This window comes from Drosophila simulans, chromosome 2R (genome assembly GCF_016746395.2).
Source record: "Drosophila simulans strain w501 chromosome 2R, Prin_Dsim_3.1, whole genome shotgun sequence".
Taxonomy (NCBI): Eukaryota; Metazoa; Arthropoda; class Insecta; order Diptera; family Drosophilidae; genus Drosophila; species Drosophila simulans.
This window is the reverse complement of record NC_052521.2, coordinates 20,663,649-20,687,769: the sequence shown is the minus strand read 5'-3', so window position 1 is coordinate 20,687,769 and position 24,121 is coordinate 20,663,649. Positions and strand designations below refer to the sequence as shown.

The window sequence follows — 24,121 nt, the reverse complement described above, 5'->3', positions numbered from 1 at the left end:
CAAGTTTAAGAGGCACATAATTAATGTATTTTTAAATGTTAATAAGATATTCAGATAACTACTTATATCTAGTGACATTGCCCTGAACCGACTTGGACAAGGCTTCGTAGGTGACATCGTATTGCAGCAGGAAGATAAAGAAATCAGCAGAGGCCACCAACAACTAAATTGGTTAAATAATTAAAGTTATTTGCAATAAAGCAGTAGCTCAAACTTACAGTGGTTAAAAATTTGCGGTCCAGATTTATGACTCCACACACCACATGCTGCCGCACATTCGTCCGCATTTGGACGATGAAATGGGTAATGGTATCCTGAAGATCCTTTCTGGAACACGACACTCTACTCAATAAGGTCAAGCACCTGGAATGCTAAGGAAATACATTTCAGCTACAGTTTGATCTTCTTTAGGGTTTTCCCACCTCATTCTGTATAATCTGGTTGAAGTGCAGGATGCTACAAACCTTTCCCACGTGCATGGCCAGCCAGAGGAGCATGCATACCCACTTGGCGAAGTCAGCCATCGAAGGATTCTCAATGCCCTGATAGACGAGGAACAGGACGAGATTGAAGTTCAGGAAACATCCCACGAAGAGCAGTAGGATGGAGTACTGAAAGGTGCGGTTCACCACCTTGGTAAAATCAATCAGATCCGCATGATGCATTCGGATTTTCTGGACCTCCGATATTCGGGGACTGTGTAAATGAGTTAGTTCCCGTTCCAGGTTTTCGGTTAGTTGCCTTTGACGCCAAGCGATTCCTTGGAGCAGCAGGTAGTACTGGACGAAGGATATGCTACTTATGATATTGGGCATCACGTAGCTGTTGATGCTCAGGATCGACCTATATACAACGCAGTTCTGGGTCCAGATGTTGAAGAAGATCGCTAGACAGGCGAAAATCCCCACCAGAAACAGCTGCAGCCATATAAATCCCTTGGTTCTGCCGCAGTCTATGGTATAGGCTCTATCCAGGTCGGATCTAACGATGTTCGTCATCAGCTTCGGAGCCCAGTTCCTGCACTGCCAAGTGAGGAGCATGATGGAAAGTATGTGAACTACATAGATTGCGGACTCGATGGCATATAGATAGCGGTCCAAGGACACCCTCTGTGTGGTGACGAGCACGAATTCCCAGTAGGAGCCCACGACGAACGATCCGTACCACAGAATCATCCAACTCAAGTGGACCAATCGATAGAATCTGTTGGGACAGCATGGCAGAATGGTTATAGGTGCCGTATTCGTCGAAACGGAGATGAGTAGTAACCAAAATAGAGTCCTGTGAAGTTCTTTGTATCTTTCTGCATATTGCGGTTCAAAGGGAAATGGTCTGCAAGTGAGTAACTATAGATTTATCCATCTCAAGACACTATGCCTACTCACCCTTCCCTCGGAGAAGCCTTAAGTCTAGCGCCTGCCGTTGCTGGTTTCTCTGAGCTCCGCATGATGACTACTTAGGATTTAGGTTGCTGGAACCATTTAGGCCTGTCACTTCCTCCATTCTAATCATCAATCACACCAATAATAGGTAAACCCTGGTCGCCACTTCCAGTCATTAATTAAAGCGGGCTCAGGATGGACAGTTCGTACTGGGAGAATCTGCTGCTGACCATCAACCGGTTCCTGGGCGTGTATCCAAGTGGGAGAGTGGGCGTGCTCCGCTGGCTTCACTCCCTTTGGAGCCTGTTCCTGCTTATGTACATCTGGACTGGCAGCATTGTCAAGTGCTTGGAGTTCACAGTGGAGATACCCACGATTGAAAAACTGCTCTACCTGATGGAATTCCCTGGAAATATGGCCACCATTGCCATCCTGGTCTACTATGCCGTGCTGAATCGTCCACTTGCTCACGGAGTGGAGCTCCAGATTGAGCGGATTATCACGGGACTCAAAGGCAAAGCTAAACGTCTGGTTTATAGGAGACATGGTCAGAGGACTCTTCATCTAATGGCGACCACCATAGTCTTCCATGGCCTGTGTGTTCTGGTGGACGTGATCAACTACGACTTCAAGTTCTGGACCACTTGGAGCAGCAACAGTGTCTACAATCTGCCTGGACTAATGATGAGTCTGGGGGTGCTCCAGTACGCCCTGCCCGTCCATTTCCTGTGGCTGGTAATGGACCAGATGATTATGTGTCTCAAGGAGCTGAAGTTGCTGCAGAGACCACAGCAGGGTGCGACCAAGTTGGATGCCCGCTACGAGTCCGCCTTTGCTGTCCTAGTAGATGCGGGTGGAGGATCTGCTCTGATGATTGAAGAGATGAGATCGGCCTGCAATCTTATCGAGCTGGTCCACAGCCAGTATCTATCGAGATTTGGTCTCTACCTGGTGCTAAACCTGGTCAATTCCTTGGTCAGCATCTGTGTGGAGTTCTACTTGATCTTCAACTTCTTTGAGACTCCTCTCTGGGAGGAGACCGTGCTCCTCGTATATCGCCTGCTCTGGTTGGCCATGCATGGCGGACGTATCTGGTTCATTCTGGCGATCAACGAGCAGATCCTGGAGCAGGTAATCAACAGGATTCAAATATCATTAGACCTGATTTGTATATAGAGCACTCCAAATCCTAGAAATGTAACCTTTGCCAGCTGCTCAACGAGTTGGAAGTGTGCAGCTCTCGCCTGGAGAGGACCATTAATCGCTTCTTGCTGCAGCTCCAGCGGAGTATTGACCAGCCCCTGGAAGCCTGCGGAATCGTCACCCTGGACACTCGCTCGTTGGGCGGGGTAAGTGGGTGGCAGCCGTCCCATTAACCCATTAACTTTCTAGCCTTTGTTCATCGACAGTTTATCGGCGTCCTGATGGCCATTGTCATTTTCCTTATTCAAATCGGACTGGGCAATAAGTCGCTAATGGGCGTTGCCCTCAACAGATCAAATTGGGTTTACGTTTGAGGAGGTGGGGCTATCATTTACCATTTACCTTCTGGAGATGGCCGGATGGGTCGGAAACCCATCGCTACACGGGTATGAAGTAGGAAGGTCATGGGGATGATCCTTTCAGGAAAGGACTTTTCCGGTCCTTTGTCCTTAATATCTCATCGAAATCAATCAAAGCATTAAAGTACTAATGGAGTCCTAGCATATAAAGCAACTAAATAAAAGCAGTGACCACTGACCACTATTTTCATTTGGTAAATAAATGTCCAACGAAAGAGTCTTGCTTTGGATAAGAGGAGCCGCTGCCAGGACCCTTCGAGGACTCCTGGCGCTGCTCTGGATGGTCTTGGCTGGCTGCGGCAGGTACTTCGGTCGCTTAAGGGATGTCGTTGCGCAGGCAGGAGCCGAAACTGGACTCCTGGCGCTGAGCTTGTGCGTCAACAGAAGTATCCATCTGCTGGAGCGGCTGTTTTGGCTGGCGGTGGTCATAAGCAGTGTGATCGCCGCCCTGGTGCTCAGTCGCCTCCAGTTGGAGCGATACTTCAGCTCGCCCACCGTGATCTCCGTGGACCGAGACTACCGCGGCTGGAATGGTTCCCTTCCAGCAGTCACGCTGTGCTACTACGACCACATCGACTCCTTCAAGGCCAATGAGTACATACAGGAGGTGTGGAATGTGTCCATCATCGACGAGGACTACTTCTACTTCATGGACTTCCTGTACGCTGTGGTGAACGCCACCGCGGGCAACTACGCCGAGTTGGCCAAGTTCGCGGAGGACGAGCGCTTCGACCAGATAGACCTGTACGAGATGATCCAGCGGGTGGACAGGCCCTTCGAGCAGGTCATCAGCAGCTTCGACGCCGGCTTCCAGGTCCACGTCCAGAGGGTGATGACGGAGCGCGGAGCCTGCTACGCCATCAACTCCCCCATGTCTACGGTGCTGAGTGGCCAGTGAGTGCTCAGGGAATGGGTCTACTTCTCGCTGATCCTGCCATCTTCCATCTTTCAGACCCGTTGCCTACGAGCTGATGCCGCAACCCCTGTCCTGCCAGTATGGAAAGCAGCAGTGCTACATCCGCATGGATTTGTATGAGAGCACGGGCGTGGTGGGTGATGCACAGTGGCCTCCATTGAGTAGAATCTCTGAATCGAACTATAAAATCAACCTTTCAGCTGGACGTGCACTCCCCTTTTGAGGTTTCGGCCACAGAGGCGAACATTGTGGCCCTCCACAAGTCCGACGAGATAACCGCCTCGTTCAAGGTGCTGGAAACGGTGTAAGTAGACCAGACACCCCACCACCCCCCACATCCGCACTACATTGCCCCATCATCCATCCAGACAGTCATCATAGAGGGATTGATTTATATGCTCCTCCATCTCCAGGGCATCGAAGAACTTGCGCCAACTGAGCGTCGCCCAGCGCAAGTGTGTATTCAACAACGAGGAGACGTCCAACCTAAAGGTATATACATACTCATCTTATCTGGGGAAAGTGGCCTGCGTTTTGGTTCGGCGGGTAAACAAATTTCCCAAGTCAAATGGAACAGCAGCTGATAAGTGGTATCAGTGCAAGGAACCCATATTTCACAGCAGCTTCCCTGGATTCTCTGGAGGAATGTGGAGTTATCTAAGCACGTGCTGGGATGCTCCACTTCATCACACCTATTAGAATCATTCAGTAATCCATTTATTTATTCCACAGATCTACAGTAAGTCCCTGTGCCTGGCCAGATGTCGCGCGGTGATGGCCCTCGAGATGTGCAACTGCGTGCCCTTCTTCTACCCGTACGTGGATGGACCCAGCTGCAATCCCGCCGGATTCGAGTGCCTGCTGGACTTCAAGTGGCCCATCTGGGCGCTGCACATCTGCAAGTGCCCCTCCACCTGCACCGAGATCGAGTACACCATGCAGACGGTGAAGAAGAGCTCGTGGGGCGTGAAGAACAACGAGGAGGTGGCCAGCAGCGAGACCGCCACCTCCAGCTTCCGCTGGGATCTGATCCCACCCAAGGTGCGCATGCGACGGGATGTGGTCTACAGCTTCGAGGACTTAGTGGGTGAGTCCGCTTCAGACTCTCTATGTATTTATGTCCTATAGCACTTGTGCTCCACAGTATCCTTTGGAGGAGTCCTGGCCCTCTTCGTGGGCGTCAGTGTGATGGGCCTGGTGGAGATGGTTCATGTGCTCGTCCACAACTTGCTGCTGGACGTGTTCACGCTGCTCCGCATGGTGTGGGTTCGACTGCGGCGCTTCTGGCGAAGAGACGACCACAAGCGGGAGGCCAACCAGCACGACCATGCCCATGCCCATGCCCGACTGCATGACTTCAACGAGCGCCTCTCTTTGGCTGCCACCGCTGAACTGCCTCCGTTCGACTACGTGAATTGATAAGCGACAATTAGCTGGCAAACCAAATGCGGTCAAAAGTTTAATGTTACTGGTGGGTTGGGTTGGATGGGGCCGGAGGTGGGTTGCTGGATCCCCGTTGGGGGTAGAAAACCATGTCGCCGCCATCGGCGTTGCCCAGTTGCCGCTCAGTCTTCCACGCGAACAGTCGACGGCGTGTGACCGCGATTACGATTGCCCAGACAGACGGACAGATTTAAGGTTTCCCCCGAAAGATCCCGAGCAGATATGCAAATACATTGTAGGCGGCGGACCCTCAGATAAGATAAGCCTGCTCCGGAGGCGATAAGTCGGCACATCACATAGCCAGAATTATAGGAGTTCGTCGGAGAGGTGACTGAACCCGTTGAACTTACATAGCTTGAAATGCAGGAATCCGGCGGCTCGTCGGGCCAGGGACAGGGCGGTCCATCGCTGTGCCTCGAGTGGAAGCAGCTGAACTACTATGTGCCCGCCCAGGAGCAGAGCAACTACAGCTTCTGGAACGAGTGCCGCAAGAAGCGGGAGCTGCGTATCCTCCAAGACGGTGAGTCAATGCTCCGGATGTGGATGTAGTAGGTGTCTATGGGAATGGGACTGATTTGCGGTCTGGCGCGGTTCGCTTTGCTTTGCAGCCAGCGGGCACATGAAGACCGGCGACCTCATCGCCATACTGGGCGGATCCGGAGCGGGCAAGACCACGCTGCTGGCGGCGATTTCGCAACGGCTGCGTGGTAACCTGACCGGGGATGTGGTTTTGAACGGCATGGCCATGGAGCGGCATCAGATGACGCGCATCTCCAGCTTTCTGCCGCAGTTCGAGATCAACGTGAAGACGTTTACGGCATACGAGCATCTGTACTTTATGGTGGGTCCTCTACATCCATTTAGTAATGCTTGCTTACCCTGTCCTCTGTCCCAGTCCCATTTCAAGATGCACCGCCGCACCACCAAGGCGGAGAAGCGCCAGAGGGTGGCGGATCTCCTCATGGCAGTGGGCCTGCGCGATTCCGCCCACACCCGCATCCAGCAGCTGTCAGGCGGAGAGCGAAAGCGACTCAGCTTGGCCGAGGAGCTGATCACCGATCCCATATTCCTGTTCTGCGATGAACCCACCACGGGCCTGGACAGCTTCAGCGCCTACTCGGTGATCAAAACACTGAGGCACTTGTGCACCAGGCGACGGATTGCCAAGCACTCCTTGAACCAGGTCTACGGCGAGGACTCATTCGAGACCCCGAGTGGCGAGAGCAGCGCCAGTGGCAGTGGCAGCAAGTCCATCGAGATGGAGGTGGTGGCCGAGTCGCACGAGAGTCTGCTGCAGGCGATGCGGGAGCTCCCAGCCCTGGGAGTCCTGAGCAACAGCCCCAATGGCACCCACAAGAAGGCGGCCATCTGCTCCATCCATCAGCCGACGTCGGACATCTTCGAGCTCTTCACCCACATCATCCTCATGGATGGCGGCAGGATAGTCTACCAGGGACGCACCGAGCAGGCGGCCAAGTTCTTCACAGAGTGAGTGGGCTCCTTCCTTTCGAGATTCCTCGCTACATCCAAATTTTCTTAGCCTGGGCTACGAACTCCCGCTGAACTGTAATCCTGCGGACTTCTACCTGAAGACCCTGGCGGACAAGGAGGGCAAGGAGAACGCTGGAGCCGTGCTCCGGGCGAAGTACGAGCACGAGACGGATGGACTCTACAGCGGCAGCTGGTTGCTGGCGCGCAGCTACAGCGGGGATTACCTGAAGCACGTCCAGAACTTGTAACTCCTAGCAGTGATTAATTGAGGAACTGAGTCTTCTAAACTTCTCTTATGTTTCAGCAAGAAGATTAGGTGGGTATATCAGGTGTACCTCCTGATGGTGCGCTTCATGACCGAGGATGTGCGGAATATCAGGAGTGGCCTCATTGCCTTTGGCTTCTTCATGGTAAGTGCTTTCTAGCTGCGCCAAAGTTAAGCAGTATTCTAATCTCCGACTGCAGATCACGGCTGTAACACTATCCCTCATGTACTCCGGCATTGGAGGACTCACGCAGCGAACAGTGCAGGACGTCGGTGGATCCATCTTCATGCTCAGCAACGAGGTGCGTGCCTTCCTCTCCTCTCTACCTCCAGTCACTTATGTAGTTCTCCCAGATGATCTTCACGTTCAGCTATGGCGTGACGTATATATTTCCCGCCGCCCTGCCCATCATCAGGCGAGAGGTGGGCGAGGGCACCTATAGCCTTTCCGCATACTACGTGGCCCTGGTGCTCTCCTTCGTGCCCGTAGCCTTCTTCAAGGGCTACGTCTTCCTGTCGGTGATATATGCCTCCATATACTACACGCGCGGCTTCCTTCTGTACCTCAGCATGGGCTTCCTGATGAGCCTGTCCGCGGTGGCGGCTGTCGGCTATGGGGTCTTCCTCTCCAGCCTCTTCGAGTCGGACAAGATGGCCTCCGAGTGCGCGGCGCCCTTCGATCTGATCTTCCTGATCTTTGGCGGCACCTACATGAATGTCGACACAGTGCCTGGACTAAAGTACCTCTCGTTGTTCTTCTACTCCAATGAGGCGCTGATGTACAAGTTCTGGATCGACATCGACAATATCGGTGGGCTTACCTCCCAGTAGTTAAACAGGATGCAAGTTATCCAATAATATCTTTTCCAGACTGTCCCGTCAACGAGGATCATCCGTGCATCAAGACCGGAGTGGAGGTGCTGCAGCAGGGATCCTATCGCACCGCCGACTACACCTACTGGCTGGACTGCTTCAGTCTGGTGGTGGTGGCCGTCATCTTCCACATCGTGTCCTTTGGGCTGGTGCGGCGATACATTCACCGCAGTGGTTACTATTGATTGGCGCGCTTTTATTATACTAATTTCAGTTTACACTGTTACAGAACTTGCTTCAGCTTAATTTCAGTTGCATTGAGTACACGTGCGGTAGTTAAGTAAAATTTGTAATTTTTAAGCACAAACTGTTCTAATACATCTAAACTTCAGTGGAAAATATTGCATTCATCAAACTTGAGTCGCATAAAATAAATCCCATATAGATCATATATGAATGCCGTTACTAAAATAAATTTAACTTGCATTTTTTGAGCTCAAGGAGAAGTCGGGAGTCTTGCGAGTCGAAGGAGAGGCGATCTATAAGATCTATATCAGATTATTTTACTTACACCTATTAATATACGATTGTCTGTCATTATATATAAATGGTTTGAAAGGCTTTAAAGAGACCTGACAGTTGAATAAATTAAGCTAAAACAACCAAAAAATAATGGAAACAAAAACGAATTAATCTTTTTGCTTAAAATGCTAAAGAGCTAAAACTCATGTACACGTCTGGCTGCTCCTTGCCGACTCCTATAATTTCAAGGGATCGGAAAGGATTCAAGAGCATCATATCATGATAATGCCTTTTCAACAATCATCCTATTGGCCCTAGTGTTCTAGCAGTCAAAGGAAATCTGTCTCTTGGCTTTGCCTCCGGAGTGGTTGCTGTTGCCCACGGGTGGCATTTGGAACTTGCGCGCCGAGCTGTTACTTCCGCCGCCTCCGAAGTAGGGACTGATGTTCTGCTGGTCCTTGCCGGTGAAGTTCTTTTGCGCCGATCGGCGAGCCTCGCAGTCCATGTTCTCGCGCAGCGCCAGTCCACCTAGGTTACTCTTCGACGAGCTGTTCTGGAGCGAGGCATTGGGCCGGATGGGTTGGCGTTCCTTGCAGAAGAGATCCTCCGAGATGCGATCCACTATACTCGATTGCGTATCGGAGCAGGCATTTGTGGGCAGGCTCATTTGACTCAGACCGAAGGAATCGATGGAGTTCTCACTGCCAAAGATGTTGTGCAGGGATCGCGCCGAACCTGCTGTTGATCCTACGACCGATGATTGCGAGAGAAGCAGTTTACGCTGGGCAAACTCCTCCGGACCTATGTAGCCCGAGAGGCGGGTGCTCGACAGCCGCTTGGCCTCGCATTCCTGACTGCGCGCCTGCAGGTAAATGTCGTCCGCATTCTTCCCCGCAATCACGCTAAAGGCAAACTTCTTGGCCAGCCTGCGGAAGGTGGAAGTTCCAGTAATGCTTATACGAGTATTATATCCACCCCTTACTCACCTTAGCAGGGTTTCGCTGTTGCTGGACGAATGCCCCAGGTAGAATTCCTGGAAGATGCGCTTCACAATGCGCGTAAGGTCTGCCGCATGCTGACGGAATTGCTCGTGCTTCGGCGTAATTTTCTTCTCCTGCAGTGCCTGTGACACAGCCCAAAGCAGTTTCTGTGGCAATAAACGAAATTAGTTATGACGATTTTAGAGAAAGAATCTTAGGCATAAACCATATACAAAAGGCACCTTTTTATGTATGGATTAAGTGGGACTCACCTTTCGCTGGTTATCAGTCATACTGCTATTCGGTGTGGCGCTCATCTCCGAGTGCGCTCTGTGAAGTTTACTCGCCAGTGGCGTACCGCTTGCAAAAGAGGCCGGGTTAACCAGGTTGCTACTGCTGCCGCTCAGACCAAGACTGAGCCGCGTCTGGCCAGGGGTAGCAGCCGTGTGCTGCGCCAACTTTAGCTGAACACCCGCAATGGAGGAACCAGCCCCAATGCAGAAACTCTGGCTCTTGATTTTTAGCGCACGAGGTGTCAACCCACTGGGTCCACTGCTCTCGGCGCGGAAGAGCTTGCTGCTCTGGCTAGCCAAATCAGCTGAATCCTCGTCATCGCAGGCGTTTCTTTTCCGCTTCAGGATCGACTCTAGCTGGTTACTGCTGCCCTGGTGATCCGGCGAAAAGAGAGCGCGCTTCGACCGCTCTACGCGGTTCGCAATCTCCGGCTTGAAGAGCGGTTTGGGCGGCATTAGCTGCTGTTGCTGCAGGGATTTGGCCGGACTTTGGAATAAGGCACGCTTGGAGGTTTCTCTCGAAGGTCCTGGCTTGATGAGATCAGTGCGGTAGAGGCGCTTTCGGGCGGATGAAGATGGCGTCTTGCGAGCTGGTGCAAATGCATCATTAACAAAAGTTCATTGGCTTATCTTATCAAATCACTCACCTTTTTTCTTGCTGCCCGGCGTCTTTCGTTTGGGCGTGGCCTTGCGTTTATTTCGCACTTTTCTGTAAACCAAAATCATGGAAATTAGTGTGTTTGGGGTTTTTAATCACAAAAGCTACCCACTTCTTATCTAGCATTATTTGTGGTCCAATTGAGCTGTTAAGCTTCTGTGAGTTGGTGGCTAGATTCGCAGAGGAAAATATGGCACGTCGTTTGGCCAAATGACTGAGGCGGTTGCCAGGCGATTGGGTTAACATTCTGTAAGGAGTTGGGTTCAGTGAGTTAGGCGTTCACACGTCTGTCTATTTTATTACTCACTTCATACGCATGTTTCTCTTCTTGGCGCTCGAGGGCGATCTCACATAGGACGTGGCGGTTTCCACGCCCACATAGCGGTCCACCACGGACATGCTGAGGTATTCATTTTGTTCGGCAGCCTTGTTAAGATTGTAGCTGTGGAGGGACGCGGGTAATGAAAACACTGCTAGCACAATGCTTTAAAGAGCATACCTCAGTCCATGATGTCTCACTCCCAGCACATCCCGCCAGCCCATGTTTTGAGCCTCAGAGAGACTGTGAGAGGGTCGAAACAGAGAGGTTGTTTCGCTGATGCCACTGTCCTCGATTGTGGGCGTAGATGCTGGGCTATCCTTGGAGAGAAAGTTCAGCACGTTTGACTTCATGCTTAGCACCATTTTGATGACGTCCACATCGGGTGCAGTCACCGACGGCGGCGGACGAACTCCCTGGAGGCAGCGACGTATTCGCCGATACAGCTCCCGTTCTCTCCTGCAGTTTTCCAAGAAGTGTGACCGGGGATCGTTGGCGTTCAGTTGGGTGGTTGAAAGGTCCATCGTCTGCTCATCCACAAAGCTGGACTCCGTGGGCGCATTCAGCGAGCAGCGAGCTCGTGTGTCGCTGGTGCATTGCGACTCTTCCAACACCTCGGGCAGATCATCCAGCCTCGTGGGCAGCTCCTTTTCCGGTTGCTCGTCCTTGTCAGCTTCATCGTCGCTGTCGGCAAAGAGATCAGGCGAGCGTTCGTTGTTGTACTTTTGCTGCGAGGTGTTTAGCGAGGTTTCCAGCACGTTGGACAGTTGTGGATTGGCATTGGAGGGCCCAGGCTTGTCCTGAATTTCGGGCTTTGCGGTCAGACTCTTGATTTTGCCATCGAAGGAGAGGCTGCCAGTTGTCGTGGTGGCTGTAGTGGCCACTGACACGGCCATGTCCACGGCATTGCAGCTGTTCTCCTCGATGAGGGTGTCGTAGAACCGGGGAAAGACAATCTTGCCCGGCGAGGGACGACGGACGGCAGGGGGCTCCACCTCCGGCAGCTTGAGGTTCTGCAGCTGGGAGCCATACAGTCGCTTGTTCACCTGGCCATACGGGCTGTCTCCGAAGCCCAGGAACTGCGATTCCTGGCTGCCCGTCTTCGGATTGGGCGGCGTTGGGGTTTCCTTGATGGGCTGGCTGCTCAGTGCTTTCGGTTTCATCAGATACGGTAAGTTCATGTGATCCTCGTCAGATATGTGGCTCTCATTGTTTTCACTGAGCGAAGACTATAAAACACGGAGTTTCAGCAAGCTCGCATCCGCAAGGACACAAATTAGTCTTACCCCGCTTCCTGTAGAAGGCTCCGATTCGTAGCTGTTGTTTATCTTGTTCCCAATAGTGGCCATTCTTCGAATAAAAATAGATTTCCTGTTGTAGTTATAGCTTCTTCTATAGCCCGAAGTTATTTTAGGCACGCGGCATTTTGTACAGGCTGCTCCAGTTTGTGGAGCCTTACGAAAGCTAGAGTGACGGGGCAGAGAAAAGTGAAAGTAAACACGGGGGAGTCACTGACGCTTTTCTTATCTCAGCCGCATCAATCTTCTTGGCAGTGCATTTACCTTTTGGAAATGTGGCACTTTTCCCAGGTCGGGGAAAACTAAGTTACCCAAGCGAAAAACGCGCGTAGAAGTCTGACTTTTGCGGGCATTTAAGGCGCTCGAGCCGCACGCTGCACGTCTATCGCTAGTATCCAGTTGTGCCCGCGAGCTTATAGCTCCTATTGCATGTTGTCTAGCGCCTTTAAATACCTTTAATTTGTTAAATTATCTATAAAACACTGTTGTTAAAATCGCCGCCTGTATGAACATCTGCCTGCTTTTGGCGGTGGTACTAACGCGTCTGGGGATTGCCATTAGTGATGGGCGATGGTTGTGCTATCGGATGGCAGCTGTCAAGCTGTGATCAGGGTCGTGGTTATTGTGGTAGTCATATTCCTGATTAGGACCTTTTCTAACCAATCAAACTAACACATAAATATATTTTTTACGAATTTATTTACTTGTGGAACAAAGTTATTTCTATGCAAAATTCTACCCTACAAGACAAGCTATCGCTGCCAGCAGCAACTATCGCACCTCGTGTCAGCCCTGGTAATCAGCTGTTCGCGCATAACATCGCACAATAACAACAAGCCTTCAAATTTATTAAATCTTTTATCTTTACTGCTGACTGCGCGCTTTTAATCACTGCGCCCACTTTGAAAACCCCCACCGACTCCGATAAATTCAGTTGTGCCCAAGAAAGCAAACGCAGCAGGCCGCCAAAGGGCCAATTACGCGCTTCCCAACCACTGGCTCTACAAGCAACAACAACAACAGCAACATCCACTGAGCCAACAACACATCATCTCATCCATTTTACAAAAAAAAAAACGTCACTAAAGTCCACGGAAAGCGATGCGATTGAGCCGCTAATCTCGGCGAGATGCGCGGAATCGAGGGCAAAGTGCTTGTTCTGGGCTCGCGAGGTAAGCACACACGTTTCCACCCGTTTCCCATTTCAATGGCCGTTCGGTGGGCTCCATTCAGAAGTCTCAATGATCCGCATAATGGCAGTAATTCCATCAATTGCCCAGTGATAAGATTAATAACCGGGGTGAGCCGATAAGCCGTAGCCTTGAACTCCACTGGCCCCAATTGGGAATCTGCAGGCTGCGAGCTGCAATCTGGATTTAGGTAGATGCAGAAGAAGGTCTGGCAAAGACAGGGTGTCTGGTTGGGATTAGGCTGAACTAGCCGATGAATTTCACCACAGACAAGGTCTTCACACCAAGATGACGCTGCCCTTGGGAGATTTACGATAAGAAATCTGTGTTAATGGGCCAAATTAGATGGCTTCAGTAGTGCACAACTCCAAAACTCCAAATTGTTCATTTCTACATTTGTAGCAGCTGATGAAAATATCTTCCATAAAAAGATTCCCATACATAAGTGTACTCCAAAAACATATCAAGGTTGAAGCCTCCACCGTCTACCCTCTTTTACACGAGATTTTTTTGCAGTGTAACCGACTGACGAATTCGCAATGAGTATATGTATTTAAGTTTGGCCCAAGGTCAACTAAGGGGGCTTATATGCACAGCGGTTGCACTATTTGCTCTGCTTTTTCGCCAAACAAAGGGACGCATTGATAAAAAAAGGCGGTACTTTCCTCGGAGTATACGTTCTTCCCTTTATCGCCGGATGATTCAGTGCATGCATGTACTGCAGCTCCACGCGCAGATTCCCCGACCGATCAGTCACAGAGGGGCTTTTCTGAGCCACAAAAAAGTGGGCACCGCCAAACAAAGAATCTCGCGGTCGGTGGGCGATTCCTTATCAGAGTTTACCACCTTTTGCGGGCTAGTGCGTCTCCAGTTTTTGTTTATTTGGCTCACTTTGCGTGATTAATCAGTGGTCAATTAATGCGTGCGCCATTGCGCGTTCACTGACTTTAAGCTGATATGCTGCACGGCATTATGTTTGAGCGAAATAGGGCTCACGGGTAAACAGGGAGACAATGCTGTACCTCGATTAATTGCATAACTTGTGTTCTTCTCTTGCAGGAGTGGGCAAAACACGTTTGGTCATCCGCTACATAAAGAACACGCTGCACCGGAAAGAGGGCGAGGTGCCCACGATAGCCGTGTCCTTCTTCACGTGCAACATCATCCTGGACGAGGTCAAAATTAAATTGCAAGTGCGTATACAGCAGCCAGAATATGTATCAGTGCACCCAACTCTTTTGGGGCAAACGCAAATGGAATTGCCTCGTAAAAAAGCCGAAGCCAAAGGCAAAGCCAAAGGAATTTGCCACTGCCCCACGCGCCCACTAATCCTATTTGCCGGCTGGGCTGCCGGAACGCTAATCTGGGTTTATTCTGCCACTGGCTCCGCCGCGGGTCCTGCTCGTCCGCCGTCTCCGCCGCCCACTGTTTTGGTCACTTTATTTGTCCTTTTTTGTTTGCAATTTGTGCGTCCGCTGCACTTTGTGTTATTCGCTTTTTTGTTAGCTCGTTCCTTTTTTTTATAGTTTATTGATAAGCTAAACGGGAGCGGCAGTAGTAGCAGCTTCGCCCATTGCCAAAGGGTTACCACCCACTTGGCCCTGGCTGCCGTATTTACTCTTCGGTGATCCCGATTTTATGCGCAGCCATATAACAATGGCCACTACAATAGCCATACGTTTACTCTCAACGCCAAACTGTTTTTTTTCTCTAACAAGATGCACAGGCAGCTGGGTGGATAGGCTTTAAATTGAGAACATTTGAAACTTTCTAGTTAAATAGGATTGGCACTTAGTATTCAAGCTCTTAAATTCAATCGCATAGCGTTTAAGCAAAGCAATACTTTTTCTTGAAAGAAGTGCTTGCTCAAATGCACACGAATGTTGAAAGAAACAGGTCAGATTTGTTTTTCCCCCGGTTGACCCCAGTTGACCAGCAGAAGCAGTCGCCGGCGCACAATAAGTATGAATACATAATAGGATATAGTTTTCGTATTCCGCTTGTTAGATTCGCTTGCGGGGCTCTTTGTTTCTTTGCCAAGCTTTTGTGTGCTTCGATTTAGTTTCGCCAATGAACATGTCGTTGCCCCAAAATGCTTATGAATCGCATAAAGAGGAGCCCCTTGAGAAGACCTAAAGCAGGGATTCCACATCCAATATGATTGTTATTGCTGTGGGAAAACGCGACAATAAAACGGCAATTGCAGAATAAGCGGGCAATGACTCAATTAAATTCAAGTGGCGTACGAACTCTAACCACTGCTCACTCACTCTCTCTCCATCCTCGTAGATCTGGGACACAGCTGGCCAGGAGCGGTATCGGGCGATGGCGCCCATGTACTACAGGAATGCCAACGCCGCCATTCTGGTCTTCGATCTAACGCAGTACAAGACCTTCACGGAGATCAAGTCGTGGATTCAGGAGCTGCACCGCAATGTCCAGGACCCGATGATACTGACGCTGGTGGGTAACAAGATGGACATGCAGGCGCAGCGAGCGGTCTCCCGGGAGGAGGCCTTCGTGTTCGCCACCTCCATTGGGGCCACCTACTTCGAAACCTCCACCGAAACGGATCAGGGACTGGAGCAAGTGTTTATCTCCACTGCCCAGGGACTGGTTCGCCTGGCGGACGAGGGCAAGAGCCCGTCGCTGCGCTCCTTCCAGTCGACTGATTCGCTGGCCTACACCAACACCAACACTGCCTTCAGTCACACTGTGGCCGCCCTGGCCAGGAGCTCCGGCAATGCAGCGTTCCGTCTGCCCTACGTGGACATTGGCCTGGCGGTGGAGGGCGAGGACGTGAAGACCAATGGCGTGGGGCGGCTGGAAACGGCGCCGTGGAGCATCGAGCACATCGCCCTCGGCGAGGTGGAGAGGCCCAGCTGGTGCTGCTACTAAGATCTATCAGATCCCCAGGATCCACCTCTGTGAAAGAACCAATGTGATTTTAACAGAACCAGACTGCAGTTCGAATATGGGCTCAAGAGCCATCCAGCATCGTTTAAGCAATCAAGCAACCCAACTCCGAAAACGCAAAGACCAAAAGCAGCCGCCGCAAACGCAAGAAGCGAACTTGGCTTGAAGCTATGTATTAGATCACTGATTAGGCTAGATCCAGGATCCCCTCGATCCACTGACAAGGCGCTGCGACAACCGCTTCATCATAATCTTAGTTCTTAATGACAGCTGTGTACAGCAATTGCCGCGTGCATATTATGACTTTATACACTCGTTTCGCTCTAAGCCCATCTGACTTACCAATCATAAGATTAACCCGCAACACACAGGGAGCAGCACTCACGAAACACTCACAAAACACTCACGAAACACTCACCCATAAGACATTAACACAAACACCAATTCATGTACAAAGCATTTTATACTGCATGCCTATAATAAATGTAAATGTAATAATGTATTTCGGCTGCTTTGTCATTTCGGGAGCGCCACGCCCCCCCAGTGGCGAATCAACGGGCCAACGGCAGTGCAAGTGCATTAACTTGGCCATTAACGCGGCATCTTAACGTGTAATTGGAATTTAATGCCCCCATAACAATGCCAAGGGTTACAATTGTATTGGCTCCACCGGCTCCTAATGCCTTCGCATTAAGTTTGCCCCCCAGAAGCGTGACCTGCTATTTTTATCAACCCTTGTGCGTCACTTGGGGGCTCTTGGATGAACGTGCGTTTTGGATTTTGGGGAGCTGCTAGTACTCTGACTTCATGGAGAGCTGTTCCAGGAGGAGTTTAATTAAGAAATGATTTGTTTAGACTCTCGATCTGGGAATGCTCAAACAGAAATGTAATCCAATATACAAAGAGATTTAGCAAGGAGTGGCTTTTCTAAAATAAAATCCCGAAATGCGCACATTCGAATCGTATGACAGACTAATTGATATAAAATCAATACACGCCACCGGGCTGCCCAAGCAAAAAACTGAATCCATAATCCAAAACTCACTCACTCCGGAATTGATGGCCCATCGGAAGGCCAAATCGAATGGGTAAATGTGGTCGTCAGTTGGCTGGCAAGTTCATAAAGCAGCGGAAGCAACCTTAACGATTAGCTAATATACATAACTTATGGTCAGTTGAGTCCTTATGTATAAATAATATGTGCAATTTAGCGTGAGATGCCGGCGACAAAAGACGCCGAAACTCATTCAAGTGTCATCAGCCGGATGGTTCCGTTTGCGGCTCCTATATAGCCATACCCATAGTAGAAGTCGTAGTCGTGGGCAGCTGGACTTCCTGGAACACTGGAACACTGGGACGTGGGCTGTGGCGCAGTCAGCCCATTGATTCGCCATTAGGGAGTGGCAAATGAGTTGGCGCTGGCTCGTATCTGTATCTGTGTGGGTGCACTCAGCCGGAAGCGATGCGTGTGTGTGTGTGTGTAGGGATGCCTGGCAGATAAATCCGTGACTTACATCCACACACGCACAACATACGCACCTCAAAATCTGGGCTGCTGCTAATGGTGTTTAGACGGCTTAATGATGTGGAAATGCATCAATGTAATCAAGGTGAGACAAGAGCAGCAGCTTTATACTCAAATATATACGTACGTATATATATGTACGAATCTCGAAGACAACCTGCGGGCGGGGCCACACAATCCTGGTCTGTGTGCAGTTGGGTTAACCGAGCAGCCTGTTGTCCGAGCAAATTGCTCACTTCAGTCGGAGATGGGCCTGTCATGCCGTCTAATAGCTTCATGTGCAACACTAGCCATTAGCATTCCCTGACTTTGATTGCTGCCCCTCTTCAACTTTCACTCGCCTTTCACTCGAGTGCCTAAAGTTATATCATTGAGCACCAATGGACTCCTTCACTATGAATTTAAAAATTAAGTTAATTAAGGTGTTAAAGAAAGGAACACTTCCACTTGTGGCACTTATGTTTTTGTACTTTGTTAAGTAAGCAAACACCTTTCAATGGATCAAATCCATAATCGCACCATTTGGTATGCCCCAAATACCCATTTTTGAGCCGCAGACTTACTAATAGCTAACAATTTGATCCCGCCTCATATATGCAGATTTATATTTGCTTTTAATTCCGCCTATGGACATGCAACTAGGCATCGATGGCCGATTTGGAGGGTGGACAGAGGGGCGGTGGGGTCATATTTTTATATGGAGCATGCATATAAATCGAATTACACGTCATGCTGGCATATTTACGAGCCCCCCATGCATACATAGATTTGCGTATATTTTGTCGACGAGCGTTAGAATGTCAAATCTACCAAAGTTCTCAATGCCACATAAATTGCTGCCACACACACTCACACGCAAATCAAGTATGCAAACGAAGAACGTTTGTGCGACTGTGTGAGGTGTGCGCCCGTACACCCCTTTGTTCCTTCGTCCTGCCCAGTGCACAGCCCAGCCTCTCCATCCAGCATCCTTCATCCTCCCTCCTCCATCCCCCATCCTGCATCCTCCCATACGTACCATACATCCCCCATCCAGCATATCCGTTGCCATCGAATTTTGAATATTTATCAAGCGCCTCGCTCGGGGCTCAGTACGTTCACGCTTTTCTGATGCATACTTTATGGCGCCGTGCTGGTGTGCATGTGTGCGAGTATCTGTGTGAGTGGCAACTAGTTGGCATTGTTAGGGATCCAGCTGAACTTCCACTGACCTGCAGCGGCATTTGTGCACTCGTCCTGGTACACAGAACAGACAGAACAAGCAAATTAAATTCGAGTGGCGAGTAATAAATTCTTAGCGCTTTAAGTTTTAATTAATCGCCATTTAAGTGACAACTAACCGAATTTCTAAAGGGAGAATTCTTATAATTATAACATATCGTTTTGACAATTCAGCACTTATTCCAGCCTAAAATGTTTGTAACTAGATACAATGCTTTTGCTTTCTTTTCATGTTTAAAATGTTTATGTTATTTCCAAGAGCGTGTAGGCGCATTCCTTCTATTCGCCCGCTCAACTCAAGCGGCGTCATAACAAATTGATTTTCCCACAACATTATTCGCATTATCGCATATTTTGCTAGCAAATGCGGATCAAGATAGCTCGAAATCCAATTTTCAGCGCTCGAAATCAAAGAGCTTTTTCGGCGGAAATGTGTTTGTTTTCCCTCCGCGCGGCGTTAAGTGCGGCAAATTAAATTCCGTTTCGATTTGGCATTATGTTTTAAGTACATGCCGAAGGAGAAGGGGTGTTTGCCACATGGACAATTAATCCAGTTAGCATACAATCGGCATTTCAATCGCACGACTGCAGGACTACAGGACTGCAGGCAGCCTTAAAGGCAACAGACAAGGCGAATTTGCTCCTGGAGATTCCTTAAATGCCAAGATGTCGGGCTGCCTGCAAAGTTGGTCGCCAGCCAGATGCTGAAAGCAATGCAGCGACATGGAAAATACCACAGCGGCGAATGCACAGACACGCAGGATGTGGATGCCAGGACGAGGCCGAAGGATGGGGCAGCTGGGTGGGTAACCGGGGATCCGGGGCCTTCGGGGCTTCAGTGCTCAAGATGACGGCGCTGCGGGCAAGTCGCTTGAGTGGAGTGTCCTCGTCCACGTCCCGAGCTCAAATCCCGAGTGCATAGACAGATGCTGCAGCTCAAGCTCAGGCACACTGAGCGAAAATCTTAGGTTTCTGTAGCTATAGTGTATGTGTAACTTATAAGATTGGCCAGTTAATAAAGCGAACTCCCATATGCAATCAAGAAGTGTCGACTTTTATTTTAGGCATATCCATTGATTTATTTCCAGTGCAGTCTGCGCAAAAAGGCAATCTCAGCCGGGGAAAAGGAGGGCAACCTGGCAAGGAGTGGGCTGTGGCTCAGACCAAGGCACGACATGGCAATCCAAATGCAATTTAGTGTCATTTTAATTGAGCTGCCCAGCCAATGCCTTGGGTCTCTAAACGTATTACCCCGAAAAAACGCAAAGTTCCCACAGAGTTATTTATGTCGGGGCATAAAAAAGCATTTGAATGTCACCTAATTCAATAAGTGCCACAAGAGTGCAATTGTTGGGTCATAAATTGCCAAGAAATCCGAAATCCAAATCGAAGAAGCGTATTTCGCTGCAGGATTTCAAGGATTTTCTTGAGAACAATGTGAAACAATTTAGCAAATGGAGTTCCTGTTTTGTGTAAGCCCAAATTGAGTTGGGTTGCCTGGTCGCGGGTTAGACACGAATCTATTTATCATAATTTGCCTACAAATTACTTTTCGCCCACGCAGATGGTGTTGTTGCCAACTCATGTTGCCAATTTGGAGTTTCAGGTAGCTGGGCCGCAGCGAAAACGGAGGCTGAGCAAATATGGCAGCCATTAACGAGATAAGCCCACGCCACGCACACAGATGTAGGCTCCCCCCTGGAAGGGGGAGGATCCCCCTTTGGGCGGGCTTAAGGACACAATTTGTCTAGACAAACTCCAGCTCGGCTTGGTTTTTCCATATTCTCGCCTTGCTACCCTGAAAACAGCAGGATGGCAGCTTGATGTGCAGGCTAGAAAGGAAGAAAAGCGTAATAGATGACAATAGAATAGAACCGGAAGCGAAAGAGTTACTCAAGATATATATGAGCAGTTTAAAGATACATATGTACAAATTTCAAATCTACTTGAATCATAATCACATTCCATACAATACAAACCTTGTCTGCGGATCATCGCCGTTTGCGGTTATCCTATTACTCATATCCTTTTGGCAGGGTATCGACTGAATGTCGAACATAATTGAGATAACTTCGGCATCCTTTGTCCACATGCCCCTTCATATCATTTCCCTGCCACTCGATGTGCTGTCATACGAATTGTGAGACGTCACTGTCACACGAGAGTGAGCCATTTTCCTGCTGTTGTGCGATGCCAACACTTTGGATTGTGTTTGCGCCGTTGGGCCATTGTGCCTTCTATTCGCCCATCTGGATGTCCTGCGCCCTCGGAGTCCTGTCCTCGGACAAAGCTTTTGTTTTACCCCGATTCGGATTCCGATTCGATGCGATGCGAATCGAGAGTGCTCTGCGACAAAACAAAAACACGGGTAAAAAATCGAGGACGAAAATAAAAATGGAATTGCCGGCAACAGGTTCGGAACGAATTAAAACGATGGGCTTTAAGTTTTGGGCGCCCAGGGACATTCGCCGGCGTCCTGAGCCCCTTGAAATTTCGAGTTCGCGTTCACATCATTTGTCTGCTGACTGGGCAGCCATGAATCTGCATTTAACTCTGGACCGGCCAGCATTTCAACTCGCTTTCATGCCCTGCCCCTGGGGAGCCATGTGTGCGGGGATATAATTTCGGGTTATGGCGAATCGGAGCGGTGCACATGGAGGAGCTATTAACAGGCCCACAAAGACCCCGACTCAGCCCCAAAACGAATGCTGGTACCTTGGCCGGCGTCTTTGTCTTCCTTCGGACTTAATGGTAATGCTGTGTGCTCGCCGGAGGTTGGGTATCGGGCTCGAAGGACCAAGGACTTCATCTGCTGGTCAGTGGGTGGTGCTGACGTTTGACATTGACTGGCTGATAATATAAATATCATTGTTGCTTGCACATAATTAAGCCGGACAGTCGACAAAGCCCTTCAACGAACGCAAGTCTACAGTGGGTTAAGTGAATTGCAGATACAACAAAATATTATGTTTTCATTTTAAATGGCTTTTATATACATTATTAATTGAACTCGCCAAGTGAAAATGTAATTGAATTAATAATGTATCTCATCTTTAAAGCTTACATACAGAACTGAAATTGCGTACAACGTTGCGTATGAGCAATATATTTCACTGCTTAAAATGTACTTACTTTTAGAATGGCTTTCTATGGTTTTTATTTTACAAACTCCATCGCACTGCTCCACTGTTTAGTTGTGCCACAATTCGAGTGCCAGCCACTGTCTAATATTTGATTGTGTTTTTAGTCCTGCTGCCAGTGGCTTTAAGTGTGTTTGTGTGCGTGGCAGGCAGGGGATGAGTGTGTATCTGTGTGTGTGTGTGTGCGCTGGGCCCTGGGAAATGGGAAATAATGCGCCTAGTGCCAGCTCCAGTTGGCAGTTTGTTGGCTTTCAGCTTTGGTCGCTAATTAAGCCTGTTTATCGAAGTAAGTTAGCTGTTCAACTTTCGCTCCACAGCCCCCCGACCCCCCTACCCTCGTCCTTCGCCAAGATGATCGGCTCAGTTTAGTTTAGTTTTATCAGCTAACTAAATTAGCTGTCTGTCTGTCGGCATATGTATGCATTGTATATGTATATGAACGGAAGTGGAGTATGGAGCAAGTGTCGCCACAAATTGGGGAGCGTTTCTAAGTGCAGCAATAAAGCGATTCTCGCAAATGCCGCAAAGTCTTCGAGTTCGACTTTAATTGAGCAAATTATCGAGGGGTAATGAAAATGGTTGGCCAGATGCGAGCAACTTTGTGGCCATGTCTTGCTGACGTGCGGTTCTCGTGTGTCACTCGCCTGCGGAATCGGGCTAAAAAGTGGATCTGCGGTTTGCTTTGGTTATGACAATTTATTGGCCGCCAGCATTAATTAAACGGCAATCAAGGTCAGGAAACCGCAATTAAATTGCGAGCAGATAGTCGAGGAAAAGCGCTCATATGCTCACATGAAACGTGTGTGCAGCAGCCATCCCATTTTCCGGCCAAAAGGGGTCGTTTGTAAGCCATCTGAGCTGAACTTCACCTTTGGCCAAAAGTTTGCACACTGCATACAGTTTATTTGCTTCATTTGAGCTGCTGACTGCCGAATTGAATTGAATTTTGTACCGGCACTGCCAACTATTTTATCCACTGAAATCGCCGATTAAGCTTAAGTGGAGGCAAGTTTAACTACAGGAAAATTGGAACTATTTTCTGTTGCGAAACTCCCAGCCATTTGTATTTTTCCCATGTCTCCAAATTTGCAATTCAGTTCGAGCATTGCAAAAAATTGTAAAAAAAGGGCGTAAACATGAAAACAAAGCAAAAAGAAAATGTTGAATGGAACTATTTCCGGTCCATTGGTTGGCAAATATTTGCTACATTTGTTTGTCATGAAAGCGGAAGAGATATCTTCGGAGCCCAGAAACTCATCACAATTGCGGCAAGATAAATGTGCCCAGCGAGGCGCATGATTATTAATATTATTACGCAGAATTGTCCCATTTTTTCCTGAATTTCCAGATTTCATTCAACCCATTGAGTGCGGAAAAGTGCTGCAAACTTGGTCCGAGCTCGAATGGAATTCGAATCTCCTGCGAGTAGCTCTGCAAACAGAGGGCCATGAATCAAGTTGAGGAGCGGAGCCCCTGGCCAAACAATCACTGCCCCCCTCTGGACAGCTGGGTCCTTTTGCTCCTGATCCCCCACCGAACTTGATTCGCACTCTGGGGTCTGAGCACTTGGTCCTGTGGATAAACGTTGGACTCACTTTGACGAGTCCCCCCGTCCTGTTTTGCCCCGCCTGCCAGAACTAATGGGTGGGTGGACTATACATTCTACATTCACTCCCCCAAAGTCATAATCACATGCACACAGACGAGGAGCATCAGGTGCATAAGTCATGAGGCTTTTTGGTGGGCGGCATGGGAGCAACTCTAATTCGCAATTAATGAAGCGCACAGCCCAGAGATTATGAGCGAATTTCGGAAATTATAAGCTCTAATGTCAACCAATTAGATGTTGTGCACGAAGAGAACACCAGGCAACTAATAAATGGCACAATTCATGCCATTCTGCTGGTTTATTCACGAAGGGATGAACAACCCCCTTGCGTGAGTCATTGTTTTCAAGTGTGAGAAGATGTTTAGAACACGATCCGCTCTTATCTTGGCGCTAATGTTGAGTAGTGTTTACCATTTTTGCACATATGCCCTTCCGGGAACTATGCCCACCCCGCTTGTTTTGGCCAACTGATAAGCGGAAAGTGGCTCGGACGAATTCCGCTAATTGGCAGGCGATAAGCGAGGTGTCCGAGAAAAGGGGAAATGCATGTAATTGACTCTGCCGCCGATGGGAGGGCC

General features: G+C 49.3%; 6 protein-coding genes and 1 long non-coding RNA gene across 11 annotated transcripts; 4 read left to right on the top strand and 3 right to left on the bottom strand.

Annotated features, from left to right (window-relative positions):
• Window positions 1-49: 49 nt before the first annotated feature.
• On the bottom strand, window positions 50-1,510 carry LOC6735894 (putative gustatory receptor 59f). Of its 2 annotated transcripts, XR_005543708.2 has the most exons (3): window positions 1,386-1,510; window positions 219-1,332; window positions 50-163 (listed from the first exon to the last, which is right to left on the bottom strand). XR_005543708.2 is itself a non-coding variant. In XM_039292433.2 (2 exons), the coding sequence occupies exons 1-2, from the start codon at window positions 1,445-1,447 to the stop codon at window positions 408-410; spliced, it is 987 nt and encodes a 328-aa protein (XP_039148367.1). In that variant the 5' UTR covers window positions 1,448-1,510; the 3' UTR covers window positions 77-407. The 2 variants fall into 2 exon arrangements, 1 of the variants encoding a protein (XP_039148367.1); XM_039292433.2 differs by having other exon boundaries at window positions 77-1,332.
• On the top strand, window positions 1,199-3,126 carry LOC6735893 (putative gustatory receptor 59e). 2 transcript variants are annotated; one of them, XM_044922507.1, is made up of 4 exons: window positions 1,199-1,338; window positions 1,531-2,513; window positions 2,576-2,731; window positions 2,792-3,126. In XM_044922507.1, exons 2-4 carry the CDS (start codon window positions 1,578-1,580, stop codon window positions 2,897-2,899), a joined length of 1,200 nt encoding a protein of 399 aa, XP_044778442.1. In that variant the 5' UTR covers window positions 1,199-1,338; window positions 1,531-1,577; the 3' UTR covers window positions 2,900-3,126. The 2 variants fall into 2 exon arrangements, with proteins under 2 accessions (XP_044778442.1, XP_002082803.1); XM_002082767.4 differs by having other exon boundaries at window positions 1,246-1,338; window positions 1,555-2,513.
• On the top strand, window positions 3,127-5,285 carry LOC6739499 (sodium channel protein Nach). Its single transcript, XM_016172097.3, has 6 exons — window positions 3,127-3,838; window positions 3,897-3,993; window positions 4,061-4,164; window positions 4,274-4,352; window positions 4,593-4,947; window positions 5,005-5,285. Exons 1-6 carry the CDS (start codon window positions 3,147-3,149, stop codon window positions 5,277-5,279), a joined length of 1,602 nt encoding a protein of 533 aa, XP_016029249.1. The 5' UTR covers window positions 3,127-3,146; the 3' UTR covers window positions 5,280-5,285.
• A 110-nt stretch (window positions 5,286-5,395) lies between these two features.
• LOC6735891 (protein brown) lies at window positions 5,396-8,347 on the top strand. Its single transcript, XM_044922506.1, has 8 exons — window positions 5,396-5,823; window positions 5,912-6,144; window positions 6,199-6,791; window positions 6,844-7,038; window positions 7,099-7,204; window positions 7,260-7,361; window positions 7,414-7,870; window positions 7,930-8,347. Exons 1-8 carry the CDS (start codon window positions 5,664-5,666, stop codon window positions 8,115-8,117), a joined length of 2,034 nt encoding a protein of 677 aa, XP_044778441.1. The 5' UTR covers window positions 5,396-5,663; the 3' UTR covers window positions 8,118-8,347.
• Window positions 8,108-12,526, bottom strand: LOC6735890. 3 transcript variants are annotated; one of them, XM_016168813.3, is made up of 9 exons: window positions 12,207-12,526; window positions 11,931-12,108; window positions 10,825-11,873; window positions 10,633-10,767; window positions 10,438-10,572; window positions 10,315-10,376; window positions 9,647-10,257; window positions 9,381-9,541; window positions 8,108-9,320 (listed from the first exon to the last, which is right to left on the bottom strand). In XM_016168813.3, exons 2-9 carry the CDS (start codon window positions 11,991-11,993, stop codon window positions 8,717-8,719), a joined length of 2,820 nt encoding a protein of 939 aa, XP_016029247.1. In that variant the 5' UTR covers window positions 11,994-12,108; window positions 12,207-12,526; the 3' UTR covers window positions 8,108-8,716. The 3 variants fall into 3 exon arrangements, with proteins under 3 accessions (XP_016029247.1, XP_016029246.1, XP_044778440.1); XM_016168812.3 differs by having other exon boundaries at window positions 11,931-11,994; XM_044922505.1 differs by lacking the exons at window positions 8,108-9,320; window positions 9,381-9,541 and having other exon boundaries at window positions 10,070-10,259; window positions 10,316-10,376.
• Window positions 12,527-12,719: 193 nt separating this feature from the next.
• Window positions 12,720-16,550, top strand: LOC6735889 (ras-related protein RABF2a). The gene is made up of 4 exons (XM_016181302.3): window positions 12,720-12,737; window positions 12,877-13,114; window positions 14,192-14,325; window positions 15,422-16,550. Exons 2-4 carry the CDS (start codon window positions 13,072-13,074, stop codon window positions 16,028-16,030), a joined length of 786 nt encoding a protein of 261 aa, XP_016029244.1. The 5' UTR covers window positions 12,720-12,737; window positions 12,877-13,071; the 3' UTR covers window positions 16,031-16,550.
• On the bottom strand, window positions 16,353-24,091 carry LOC6735888. The gene is made up of 2 exons (XR_005543709.2): window positions 20,774-24,091; window positions 16,353-20,626 (listed from the first exon to the last, which is right to left on the bottom strand). It is a non-coding gene; the product is annotated as an uncharacterized LOC6735888 (long non-coding RNA).
• Between the last annotated feature and the right edge of the window lie 30 nt (window positions 24,092-24,121).